This window comes from Gallinula chloropus, assembly GCF_964237585.1.
Source record: "Gallinula chloropus genome assembly, chromosome: 4".
In the NCBI taxonomy this organism is placed as follows: Eukaryota; Metazoa; Chordata; class Aves; order Gruiformes; family Rallidae; genus Gallinula; species Gallinula chloropus.
The window spans coordinates 8,759,343-8,773,392 of record NC_140088.1 but is presented as its reverse complement, the minus strand read 5'-3'; the positions used below and the strand labels follow the sequence as shown (position 1 = coordinate 8,773,392).

At 38.3% G+C, this 14,050-nt stretch overlaps 1 protein-coding gene across 1 annotated transcript in view; it reads left to right on the top strand.

The window, feature by feature from the left end:
• The window catches only part of AKAP6 (A-kinase anchoring protein 6), a gene marked incomplete at its 5' end in the record, with an annotated part of 228,335 nt that overhangs the window by 211,262 nt on the left and 3,023 nt on the right, over positions 1–14,050 (top strand). The window contains 2 exons of the mRNA XM_084264174.1: positions 7,695–10,716; positions 10,828–11,122. Of these exons, the coding sequence (XP_084120300.1) occupies positions 7,695–10,716; positions 10,828–11,081 (3,276 nt within the window). The 3' untranslated portion in view covers positions 11,082–11,122. The remainder of the gene's footprint in view (positions 1–7,694; positions 10,717–10,827; positions 11,123–14,050) is intronic.

Genomic DNA, 14,050 nt, shown 5'->3' with positions numbered 1-14,050 from the left:
AGGGAGAGTGCCAGGATTTTTGCTTTTCTGAACTAGGCGTGCATGGCAACATTTTGGATTTGGGTAAAGCTAGGAATGCTTTTTAAGGGTTTCATAAAGGTCTTGTGCTGGATTCTTGCACAAAGAAAATCATATATTCCTCTGAAGTAAAGGTGAGACCGAAATGACATTCAAGGGCAAAAAATCCTGTCATGTAACCTCTTGACAGATGAAAAGAAAACTACAAAGCAGCAAAACCAACAGTCAGTAAAATATGCCATGTAGCCAGGTTTTCTCATCACAAAAAGAACAAAAAAAAGCCCAAATACAGAACTTGGAATATAGGTCTGGGATTGTAAACCTATCTGGATGACAATATGATTCAATATAAAAATGTTACAGATGTTCTTCTGCTCTCTAGTAACATTTAAAGGGCTTCTCCAGAAAATGAGAACCAGAGATATTAGAAAGCCATACAATGATATGGTGGCAAAGGAGGAGGCCACTGCTTCCACAGAGCCTGGAAAACAAATAATGGGTAGCGTGTTAGCAGTGATACTCTGGGCAGAGTGTGGGGACTAAACGTGGTTTGTGACAGAAGTAAGTTCCTGCAGGCCTTCTGCTGAGACAGCTCACCTTCTGTTCCAGCCTGGCTCGTCTGCGCTGACTGGTGTGTGGTAGAGGGGCTGGAGCTTTTCAGTCTGTCTTTTGGCCATCTGGCATGGTGAGCAGCTTACCAAGAAAGTTAGAAGACCCTCACAGGACCTGTGTGTTGGCATGATTGACCTTAGAGTGTTACCTAACACCATGAAGCAACCTTTAAATAGAGCAGAACTGTTAGAGAATGGCCAAATTCTCTGACTTTTTAAAACACTTCTGAGACCAGTAGGGACTAATAGTTTTCAACTGGACATGCTCTTAAATTGTCATTGCAATTATTTCTTCTGTTGCTTAGATGATGTGCCCACAAACCCACTATCATCTATATCAGAAAATTATCAGTTTTAAAGCCTGGGTATGACAATCCTATCCTTTAGACTTTTATTTCTGAGCAACTTCAAAGAGAACTTCAAACATCATCACAAAGGCAGGTGCCTGAACAATACTGGAACCTCAGTTATTCCCCTATGACCCAGTCTGCACCAAGACCCTTGCAAGTGACATCTGTGACTGCAGAGAGCAGAGGTGAAGTCAGTGTCCTTCCTGAGGTACAGTAATCTGTACATACAACCACCTGTGTCATTGTGGCAATACATATAAGTATCCATAATGCCTAACAGAAAAGCACGAGTTCTGCATGTGCAGGATTGAGCACATCATTTCCTCAAGGGAGGCAATAATAATTGTAAAATGAAGCAAGTGAAAGTATGAACCGTAGTTTTGGATCTTATTTTCTCAGGAAGTAAACATGGACCTTCTTTTAATGCAGGTTGAAACATCAGTCTTGGGAAATGGGGACAGTTTTCTTGTTGACTGTGGTACAGAGAGCCCCATTTATAAAATGAACTGAAGTTAAGCAGAGGTGAAGTGGGTACTGTACACATGACTATTTCCCTCAGCAGAACTACTTGGCATGCTTGCGTTTCTCAAAAGACAAAATCATGTTTGTCTTCCTTGAATGTGCACACATTCCTGGAGATGGGGGATGGTTTTCTTTCTTTCTTTTTTCCCTGGCCCCAAAGTGCAGTTGAGTTTGGATAATTTGTCCACAGCAACTGAAGGATATCTAGCAGGGGAGGGAGGAACAAAGTTTGTATTTATTATTGTAAAAGCTCTTTTTTTCATGTTAATTCCATTAAAAAAATATAATGGTACGTAGGGGTTACATTACAGGCCTGTTTCACCAGCACAAAGTATCTGTACGGGAGTAGCACATGCAAATGAAGCTGAAACAGAGAATCATTGTTTAATAAAATTTGATGCAGAAAAAATAAAACTATCTGTGTTTTAGTAAAGGAAACAAATGAAAAATGCAGTTTTAAGACTTTTTCTTAGAGAGTACCGGGGTTGAGGAAATGTCTTTGGCTTAATAAACTTGTTTCTTCTCACTAACATTTTCAGCAGATTAAGCGTTTAACCATTAAACACCAACCCTATAAGCATTTAAGTGCAACTTCATTTTGCTCACGAGGTATCCCACAGAAATGGGAATACTGTCCTCAGCAAAATAGATCAGGGTTCAAATTAGGAATGGGCAGCTCCTTGAAGTAGCATTTTCAAATACATGATGATGAATCCCTCTTTTCTCTCTTCTGAGTCTGTGACTTAGTTGATTCTTGGCTTAATACTCCAGTTTTGGCTGGGACAGAGTTACTTTCCCTCACAGGAGCTGGCATGGGGTTGTGGCTTGGATTTGTGCCAAACACAGTGCTGATAACACAGGGATGTTTCCATCACTGCTGAGCAGTGCTTACACAGAGCCAAGGCCTTTGCTACTGCTCACACCACCCCACCAGTGAGTACGCTGGGAGTACAAAAGGAGTTGGGAGGGGTCACAGCCAGGACAGCTGACCCCAACTGACCAAAGGGATATTCCATGCCATGTGATGTCGTGCTCAACATATAAAGCTGTGGGAAGAAGAAGGAAGGGAAAGAAGGAAGGCAGGCCAGAGTTAACCTCCCCAGCAGTCACCACATGTGAGCTGATTTAGCCTGAGCTGTTTTCCACACCACCTGACATCACTTCCCCATAAAAGGGGCTGGTTGGGGAGGGGTAGGGGCTTGGTGCCTCTGGAAGTGTGGTTGGGTTGTTTTGTCCTTGTGTTGAGCAGCACTCTACTGTAATCATTGGGTCAGTAAGGTACTCTGTGTTATCACTGGGTGTAAATGGCCATTATTGTTCTGTGCTCACAATGATTTTGTCAGTAAACTGTCCTTATCTCAACACATGGAGGCTCTGTCTCTTTCTGCTCTGGGAGTGGGCAAGCTGTGTGTGGTGCTCAGCCACTGGTTAGGGCTGAACCACCACATGCTTTTCTTCCCAAGTAACCATTATGTACAATGGAGCCCTGCTTTCCACAGCTGCTTGCACGTGGGAAGCAGTGAATAAATTCCTTGCTTCACCTTGCTTATATTGCAACTTTTGCTTTGCCTGTTAAACTGTCTTTATCTCAGCCCAGGAGTTTTCTCACTTTTGCTCTTCCAAGTCTATTTCCTCATCCTATCCAGGGGGGAGTGAGCAACTGGCTGTGTGGTGCTTTGCTGCCAGCTGGGGCTAAACCACGGCACTTAATTATATTAGAAAGTTTTTACGCAGCAGAAAATACTTTCTGGTGGCAATATCTTCAAAATAGGAATATGGATAATACTCTGCAACTTTTTGCTGTTAAACACATTGTTATTTTTTTTACTTGCTTTTACTTTTACTATATGAACAGTGTGACCATCAGACAGAATGGTATTATTGACTTGAGTAAGATCTTGAAAAAAAAAAGGCTAAAAGTCACTCTGACCTACTTTAAAGATGCCCATTTTCAGAAAGATGTTGTATACACACGCACCTATACACATGTATTCATGTGTGTTGTGTGTTTATACACACACAAACCCCCAAGTTTCTAAATTTCAGGAAATGCAGTGCAATCAGTTACACTAAAAGCCTTTTGGTGGACAAAATGGTACCTTTATATAAGGTTTTGCCACAGAGTGAGCATACAGAGCTCACTGCTGAAATCTGAAGCTTCATAGCATACTCAAATCATCTCTTTAATTGGAGTGTGTCTTACCTGTGGAGATCTACATGTCTGTCTGTGACAGACCCCTTTCTTTTTGGATATTTGTGTTTGTAGGTGTGATGCCTTGAACCAGGCTAGGCAGAGCATCCTTTGGAGTGTGTAAGTGCAAACTGTGTAGAAAAGCCACATTCATCATTAAATGAAAAAAAAAAGGCTAAAAAACGTGGTGCAGCTCTCAGGAGTAAAGTTTTCCTGACTTGAAATGGCAATAGAAGGTTTTTCTGCTTTGTGTGAAGACACATTGTGCAATGCTATGCAGTTTTTTGGAATGAAAAACAAGATAGGAGAGGAACCATCAACATTTTTTCCCAGTAAAGCAAACAGAATTTAGCTCTGACACCAGCTGAAATGATGTTCTACCTCTATATAACACCAAGTAAAGGATCAGTTTAGGGAATTTCAAATGTTCTGCTGGCAAAACCTAGTAATCTGTTGCTATCCTGATAATTCTGATCCTCCAGCACGCTACCTATGCACCAAGCAGCCTGATAAGGAGACATCTGACATGATAAAAGCAGTCCTCACACATTCCTTGCTACTGTTGTCAGTGCAAACATGGAGTGGAGTGACACCACCTACCAAACTTCAGAGCCTTAATGAAGTCTATATGGTGCCACTCTCTCCAACAACTACCTCAATGTCTAAAGTCTCTTTCTTGCTTGAGCAGCTTGCTAAATTTTTTTTAAAAAAGGGACAATATCCACCCTTGCCAAAAATGCCAAATACAAAATGTTTGAAACTTAAGCTAAGTGTTTTGTTTCAAAGTTAAAACTTGGTCTGTATTTGGGAAGGGCTGCCAATGTAGCAGATAACAACAAAGTTTGTACTTCAAGGGAAGTGATGGTCATAAGAAAAGCAGTAATTCACTAAGATCAATTCAGTCATTCCCTTGGACCAAGGAAGCTGTGCTGGTAAAATCACCGTATCTATGTAAGACCTTTTGGAACTAGAGCTGTGACAATCAGAAAAAAAAATAATACAAAAATTCCTTATTGTCATAGCTCTGCCAGCACAACTTCTGAGTATGTACCAGGCCTCAGAAAAGCATGTGCATCTGAAGAATAAAACACAAGCTTTGAAGTAAGGAGCACTCAGTAAAGATGAATGGGTCGAGGTCACAACTCTGCATTTTTTATTGTTTTAGTCCATCTGACTTGCAGAACAAACAAGGCAGCCAAGCTCTGATTTACAGGGGAAGGTTATCTTCCCGACCAATAAGGACCAAATGTTTTGGTTTTGAGAAAGAAAATCAGATTCTATGGAACATAAAATCCTTGGAACCTGCTGCTGATTTCCTGCCTTTGGGAATTTCTTTTTGCATCTGGCAGAAGCTTAAAACAGTGAAATTGTGCAGTTTAGGAAGCTTTTCATGGCAATGTTTTCCTAATTCTAAGTACGACAGAGTTGTAAAAAACGCAACAGAGAGAAGAAGGAAGTGTAGCCAATTTCTGGTTTAATCTAACAGGTTTTTCAAAATAATTTCATTATTGTCATTCTCTTGCCCCTGTTTTTACTTGCAGGTAGGTTAAGGGTCAGCTGTGGGAAACTGGGTCCAGTATTGTAGCAGCCAGGAGCCATCATGGAAACACGGCAAACTGGCAAATCCACATATGGATTTCTGAACTCCGCAGTGTATTGAACTTCTCTGATAGCTGTAGTTGTCTAGCTGAATGCGTGTTTTAATGGGAATTTAACATTTAAATCAGAAACCAATATGGCATGGGAAAAAAAAAGAAGAAAGAGAAAAGAGGACTAACAAGTTTACTCCATAAAAGCTTTTGGGTAGGAAGATGAAGGAAGAGGCTCTAGCTTTCAATATTAGAAATGACAGGATATCAAAATCCCCAAAGCCTCCTAACCTACCAAGGAGGCAAAAATTCTTTGGCACTCATATTTCTGCCTGTAATTATGTGCAACATCTTAATACAGCTGCAGTACTCAGGAACCTACCTTACAACTAAGGCCAGTGAAGCCTGAGGACACATTTATTTTACATGGAGAATGATTTGGATTATCAAATATATTGATAATCATAACACCCTGCTGAATTGTGGGTAGCTACTCTGCCCAATTTGGAGAAAATAATTTTTCCTTAGGTCAGTTGAGTGTTTCAACCATTGGTCTGCTGGACATACTGGGATAGAATTGTTTTTCAGAGAAACAGTGCCACCTGTATTGATAATTAAATAGGCACTGGAGCAGGGCTTTGGACCTATCTGTGCCTCTTGCTAGGCAGATCTGCTGAGCAATGTGCTGCAGAATAAAAATTGCCTTCATCTATCTATGACCCAATTAATATTTCATTGTTTTATGCAAAATGAAAAGGAGAAGCAGATTTCTTTTCAGAACAGCATGTAGGCAGGGCTTCTCCTGAGAGAATAAGAGCATGGTTTGTCTCTCTCATAGTCAACCTTACAAAGTATCCCATTCCCAAAATCAGTGCCCTAAATATTAAGCTATTGGAGAAGATCCCGTGATTTCTCACAAAAGGGATAAGCAGCTTTAGTTCCTACTTCAAGGAGTTCCCAAATCAGTCAGAGATTTGTGCCTTCCCCTGCACAATAAATCTTGTCCAAGTCCTGATGAATCTAAGTCAGTAACTAAGTTGTGTACAACTGCACTTCACTGTCCCAAGAAACCCTAAGGAACCTGCTTTGGCAGGGAGGTTGGACTCAATCTCTTGGGGTCCCTTCTAACCCCTACAATTCCACGGTTCACTGGACTGCAGCCTCATTTTATCTCCTCCCATTTCAGTAACTTTGTGTAATCAGTGCTGTATTTGAAAAACAAAACTTGCTCCAAGAAAGCTCAAGAGAGCAAGAGATCATAGTTGAAAGTTTTTGTGGAAAAAGTGCTTGGTTTTCTGGATACAGAGATCACTGTTCAGCTGCTAAGGTGATTGAAACTAACCGCTCTACTTTAGCTAATAGTTCTATTTCAAGACATATTGTATAAGCAAAGTCTTCCCTAATCTGTATGTCTCTCAATAAATAGAAAAATTAAGTGAAATTTGTGCTCAGAGAACCAGCCCCAAAACTAGGGACCCCTTCTATCTTGTTTTAAGAGGTGTGAGGTAAGTTGGCACTATTGGCCGTTTGACACACCACATTTGAGTGAGTAAAATTGTCAAGGTGTTCTTTCTCTCCCACACGTTTCTAGAAGGCAAAATTATTGATACAATGTTTTCTAAGCCCATAAAGCAAATCTTACTGGAAAGTTACAGAAGTCTTAAAAAAGCAAACTAAGTTTAGCTCAATTATTTATTAGCCCTTTCCCAGAAAAAGGTGTCAGCACTGACAATATTTGAAATTCATGTTGTATTTGATTAGACTGATTGATTGTACTTGCAGCTGAAGATATTAACATTCATTAGTCTTACTTACTGGTCATTAGTATTGCCTTTATTATCAAGTAAAGAATAAATAGAAATTCTAATAAAAATTCATCAAGTCTTGTGATTTCCAGTGCATTAGATTTGCTTTTTTAAGGATGACAACACAAAAGTGTATTATAAACACACCAAAAATTCTTTAATAAGTCCTTCATGTCTTAACTCTTTTAAACTTAAGCAGGCTAAGAGAGATTCTGATACATGGAACATAATCAAGTGCTAATTGCATGGTTTTTACTAATACACTAATTCACTCCTGTGTGATTCTGCAAAACGGCTAAAGCTTGTTACATGTAAAATGACTAGCAACAATTAATCTATATTATAAGAAGTCAAATTTCTGTGTTTTATTTTGACAGCAAATAAGAAAAAAACCTTAAAAAGACTAAGAAATCATGCAAAATTTAATACCTTTCATTTTAATTGATCATTCTAATGGTGCACAAAATGTAACAAAATTAAAAGCCTATTAGTGATCATTGTTCCAAAAATGCACTTTACTCCCATTAATTAACTCCTGTGATTTCAGTGGAAGCATATTTAATGTGCAGCTGTAAATATTTTTAATCTTTGATTCCTTTTTTCTGCAGGAGCCTCTGAACGTTGTTGATCCCAGTTTGATGGATCTAAATGGTCCAAGTGAAGATGCACTAGAATGGGATGAAACCGACATAAGTAATAAGCTGATCAGTATTCATGAAGACTTAAGTGATCCTGATCAGGAACTGAGGAAGGAGGATCCGAGCCCGAAACCTGCTTCAGGAGAATGTGGTGATAATGATGTGAATGAAGATGAAAGTATCAGTGATCATGGAAGTCCTCTTTATTGTCCCAGCATTACTTCCCCTCCAAATCCTCATGTCTATCAAGTTTATAGTCTTCATAATATTGAATTATCAGAAAAAAACCACATGTCTAATTTGAAAAAAACATCCAAACTCTCCAGTGTAACAGAGTCTAACATTTTAAACAAAAGTCTAAGTAAAGACTCATCATTTTCATCTACCAAATCCCTGCCAGACCTAATAGGGGGGACTACATTGGCAAAACCATATAACTATATGTATCAGAGTGGAAACATAAGCAGGCATTCTGAGAGCGAGAGTGGGATAGTGAGTGAATGTGACACAGAAACTACAAATAATTCAGAAATTTTTTTGCTAAATGATACTGAAAGCACTCAGAGTAATCCTGAAATTGGGCATGCAGAAACTCAAGTGGACGATATAGTCGATGTAATAAAACACAAAATAAAGCAAGATGAAGAAGACCATGCTAGTGTCTCAGATAATTTCCAGTTAGCACCATCTGCATCCTGTGGAAGTGAAAATGACGAGAATTCGGACAGCAATACCATGAGTAATCCTGTTTGTTTAGAAGAATTGCAAGGAAAACATGATGTCTTTACGTTTTATGATTACTCCTATCTTCAAGGCTCCAAGATCAAATTACCAGTGATAACGAAACAATCGCAAATTGAAAAAACCCATGCAGAGGGAAGTTTGTTTCATGGCTTTTGTTTTGATAAAATACCTGGTAAATCTGAACATAAGCCTGGAGAGTCACAACCAGATGCGTTTATTTGTGACCATACCCTGGCAAGTATCCCCGGAGGATTGGATCCCAATTCCTGTAAATCTGCAGAAACTGTAAGAAAATTAACTGTTACAGAGAATACAAGACAGGTTTCATCTTTATCTCGTAGTTCTTCATTAGAATCTCTGTCTTTAGTAGGTGATTTGTTCAGCTCAGGTTTTTTTAAAAGTGGGGACGGTCTTCAGCGAAGCACCTCTTTGGAGAGCTGGCTGACTTCATACAAAAGCAACGAAGATCTTTTCAGTCATCATGGCTCAGGAGACATAAGTGCAAGCAGTGATTCTGTTGGAGAGCTCAGCAAAAGGACATTAGATCTTTTGAATCGCTTAGAGAATATCCAAAGTCCTTTAGATCAAAAGATAAAGCGTAGCATCTCTGATATAACACTGCAAAGTAGCTCTCAAAAAATGTCTTTTACTGGACAGCTGTCTCTAGATATTGCATCCTCAATCAACGAAGACTCAGCAGCTTCTCTTACTGAACTCAGCAGCAGTGAGGATCTTTCTCTCTGCTCTGAAGACATTGTGCTGCACAGAAATAAAATACCAGATTCAAATGCATCATTTAGAAAACATCTTAATAGATCTGTAGCTGATGAGAGCGATGTCAATGTCAGCATGATTGTTAATGTCTCCTGCACTTCTGCTTGTACTGATGATGAAGATGACAGTGATTTGCTTTCAAGTTCCACCCTTACCTTAACTGAGGAAGAGCTAGGTATCAAAGATGAAGATGATGACTCCAGTATAGCAACTGATGAGGATATTTATGAAGAATGCAATTTAATTTCAGGACTTGATTATATAAAAAATGAGCTCCAAACTTGGATTAGACCAAAATTTTCTTTGACAAGGGAGAAGAGAAAAAGTAACCTAGGTGATGAAATTCAGCGCAGTAAAGAAGTTAGTAATGAGACATCAAAAGCCACAGATACATTGAGCATTGAAACACTGTTAAATAGTTCAGTACAGAAAATATCAGAAAATAATGGCAATAGTAAGAATGTACCACGTGATCATGAAAAAGGGACAAAGAGTCGCCTAATGAAAGATATTTCTCAGGTTGTGAAGGATCAGCTTGTGGATGATATGGAGAATGGCAATGTTGAAAATACTCTTGGCAGTCAAAAGGAAGGTCTTGTTAGAACATCAGCAACTCCCAAAACTCATGCATCACTCGATGTTAGAGAAGCTGAAAATGAATGTTGTGTCTGTGAAGCATTTACAGACAGTTCAGATGATTCACATATGGATGGCAAGGAGACTGTTCTATCATCAGATGGATCCAGAAACCCTCAAAAAGAATGTCAAAGTCATCTTCAGTCTGATCATCACTCTGTTGCTTCCTCTCCTGCTAAAAAGCCTTGTCTTGAATCTTCCTCAGAAAGGAATTGTGTAGACATACAAGATACAGCTTTACAAGTAACCTTACCTAATGGTCACCAACATAGAACAAGCATTAGTGAAAAATCTACTGATTGCTGTACAGCCTTGAAATCCAATGAAGCAGAATGCGATTCTTCAGTCAATGGTCCTGATTTGTGCTGTAACTGTGAATCTGCTGCTTTTGATAAAAGAAACATGGAAGATGGCTCTGTACACAATTTTGTGAGGGAGATAATAGACATGGCATCAACAGCTTTGAAAAGTAAGTCACAACCTGAATGTGAGTCATCTGCTCCAGCTTCATTATCACAGATCAAGGAAAAAGTGCTAGAGCATTCTCACAGACCCATTCAGCTAAGAAAAGGGGACTTCTATTCTTATCTTTCACTTTCTTCTCATGATAGTGACTGTGGAGAGGTAATCAAATACATAGAGGAAAAAAGCAGCACTCCTGTGCCACTGGACTTCACAGATGAGAGAGAAAATATTGAATGCTTTTTTGAAGCCTGTCCTGAGGAAGAATGGGTTGAGCAGCAGCAGCAATCCATTTCTAACACTATTTCTGAAGCCTCTCAGGAGTCACTAGGCAAACTGACTCCGGAGACAGAAAAAGTTAAAACTTCATCTGAAGGTAGAGATTTATCTTTCTTACACGACGATGACAATGATATAAATGTCTGCAATCCTAACAAACAAAGTGCATCAAATTTGGAAAATGATGATGATGATTTGCTGATTTCAGATGGGCAAGCTGGAGGTTTGGAAAAGAATTATCCAGAGCTTAGCACTAAAAAGAGTAGTACAGGAAAATCACCCGGAACTGAAGAGCCCAAAGGATGTGTTGCTGCTTCTGAAGAGGCTTCAGCTATAGAGTTTCAGGTAAAGCCTGGCCATTCACAGAAAAAGGAAGTTTTGCATCGGAACAGTAAAACTCTTACTTGTGAAGAAAATCTCCTGAATCTTCATAAGGAAAGACATATAAATATGCACAGATAGAATGTAACCCTCTCCAGGCACGTATATTATCCTAAAACCAGGTATGTACTCTACAAGTTGCCATTTTTTTATTTTCTACTTTTTTTTGTTTTTTTCTTTTTTTTTTTAACAATTAAAGGAGATGAATCATCATCCAGGGCTTTTGTTCTATGATAATGTTATAACATTTGTTTTGATTACACTATAATCCAAATTTATATGCCACTGGTCAACAAATGCAGTGAATACTATCTATTTCTTGCCCTTTGGCTTTGCACTGACTGGAACTTCTCTCTTCTGGAACAAATCTGCTATCTTGCTGAAGCTGGGAATTCTTCAAGAGTAGTATTTCTATATCAACCTCCTTTTTCTTCCTCAAATGAGCTGTGGAACCAGAAAACACCTTATGAGGTTTTCAGAAGCACTTGATGAAGCTGAGCTTCTGGTTTTACTAGAATTTTCTGTCAGTTCTACAGTATTTCCAGACAAGCCATGAAGAATGGCTAACCAGACTGGAGAATAAGTAGAGAGATAAGAAGTCATATCTTGATATCAGTTTACCATGATTTAAGTTCAGTAAGGCATTATTAAGGACACAGTTATTACAACACAGTGTTAGTCCAAAAGTTGAGGTTACCAAAATAAGAAATCTTTGCAACATCATGAAAGAATATGTGAGGGTAATGTAGAATAAAGACCTGAATACCAGAGCAGATGGAAACTGATAGCCACACAGTGGTATTGGAGATACTCATTGAGATGGTGGAACCTAAAATGAAAAATTGGCTCTGATCTCTTCCAAAGATTGAAAGTGTTTCAGATCTGGAGTTTCTGACCTCACATAAATATCTAACAATAACTGCACATTTAACAGCAAAAGAAGATACACAAAGCAACTAGATCAGATCCTAGAATGTAGCACTGCTGTTTTGAGTCTCGTAAGTTGTTTGGTGACCCAGAAGCTAATATAGCTGTATGAGAATGCTATTAGTCTTTGGAAACACTTCTCCAGTAGACCAGCATCAGGATGGCAATTCCAAATGCCACAGCTTGCTAGAAGCTGTAGCAATGGAATTTCCAATAAGGCACAAGGCTAAGCATGGGACCAGGTTTCCGAGGGAAGATCTGGAATCTCCATCCTTGGAGATTTTCAAAATTCAAATGGACATGACCCTGAATAATCTGTTCTACCTTTGAAAGTAGCCTAATCTATGCTTCCATGATGTTGCTAGGCGGAAACGTTATTACTCACCACCATCCATGAAAAACACTGGTACTCTCCTACTGCAAACTGTGTAGCTGTAGCAGAGGATCTGGGCCTGTTTATACAAAATAGATTGCTTTGCTGCTGTTAGATATCTAACTTCTGCATTTCCTGATTTTGCTACATAATATTACTATGCTTTGGGCTTTTCTTTTGCACATATTGGTGTTTTACCCAACATTCACACAGTCACACATGTATAAATATGTGTAGCAAAGTTTATGACAGAAATTGTCTACAGCCTGCCACTATCTCTTTCAACACATACCTATTTGAATAATGCATTGTCATGGAACCATTATAGCAAAGAGGATATTTTTTGAATAGCTTTGAAATGCACTATCATGACCTGGTGATAGACAATTAGGTTAATACTTGGACACATCCAAACAACTGGAGAAGCAATGGAAATCAACTGGGAATTACAAAACTCACAGATGATATTATATATTCCAGAATTACATTAAAAGGATTATGTGTATATGGAAGCTTCTATTTAGACACTGAGATGCTGACAAAAGTCTGAGGTTTATGAGTCATAATTATGTAAACTTTTCCTAAATTACTGTTTTATTATTTTTCTTATTTTTTCACTCATTTTAATTTAAGGAAGAATACTTACTATAATGAGTGTGATTTCATTCTTCTTCTCATTCTTTCACTGATGAAGATAACTTATTTTTTCAATTCATTAGTACTTTTAGTACTCTGAGGATCTCAAAATACTGTATAAACTTTCTGTCACTCTTCAGAACTTCATGCTTACTGGTAGCCAGCTGGGATATGGCAATATCTGGTTAAAAAGGCATAAGGACTAAGATCGGACATAGAGGATGGGGATATTAAAAAACACCCCAGAATGTGATAAAATGTAATGCACAGTCTGTATGCAGCAACTTGATAGGGTTATATTATAGTTTTAATTTTTGCCCAGGGGTTGAGAAATAATTTTAAGGTAACAAAGCCCTTTGCACTACATCCCACTTTTTACATTTAGGCTTTTAAATGATACATATGGCACTGCTTCCATGGAAATGATGTACTGTATTATTTCCAATAGTAAAACCCTAGGATACATATAGTTTATGTCTGGCACATCAAAAAAAGAAAATATGAGCAGCTAGATTTGGTTTCACTAAAGTCTGAGCTCCCTTCCCCCATTCACAAGCTTGGTGCTTTAACTTCATCTCTCATGCTATGGGGAATGAATTACAGAAGCAATCTATCCTAATTTGTTAACTTATTCAAATAACAGTTATTATACTTAACTATGCTAAAGATTATCTTTTTGGTGGCAGATTGTTTATTTTTTGATGAGGCTAATTACTGATTTTCCAAAGGTAATTTACATTTATTACTAATACATCTTTTAAAATGTGACAGATAAATGTTGTTCCCATAAGTGTATTATGAAAAAAGTTACTATTTAAAAACACATTATTTAATTTGAAAGATAAATGGCAAACACCATTATTTTTCCTGTAGCACCTGTGCTGTAAGCTCATTTAAATGTGTAATTCCATGTGTAGCTGCAATACTTAGAGAAAAATATTCTATAGTATATATGTACCTTAAAAGCATGCTGAGAATTCAAAGCTAAAAAGCCACAGTTTCATGTGTAGTTTGATTTTGTACTGGTTTAGTATTTGCCTTGGCTGTACGGGAGAATAAAAGTAATAGCGAAGAAAGTATTTTTGCCAAATGTTGCAATCCTGTTATTTAGCAG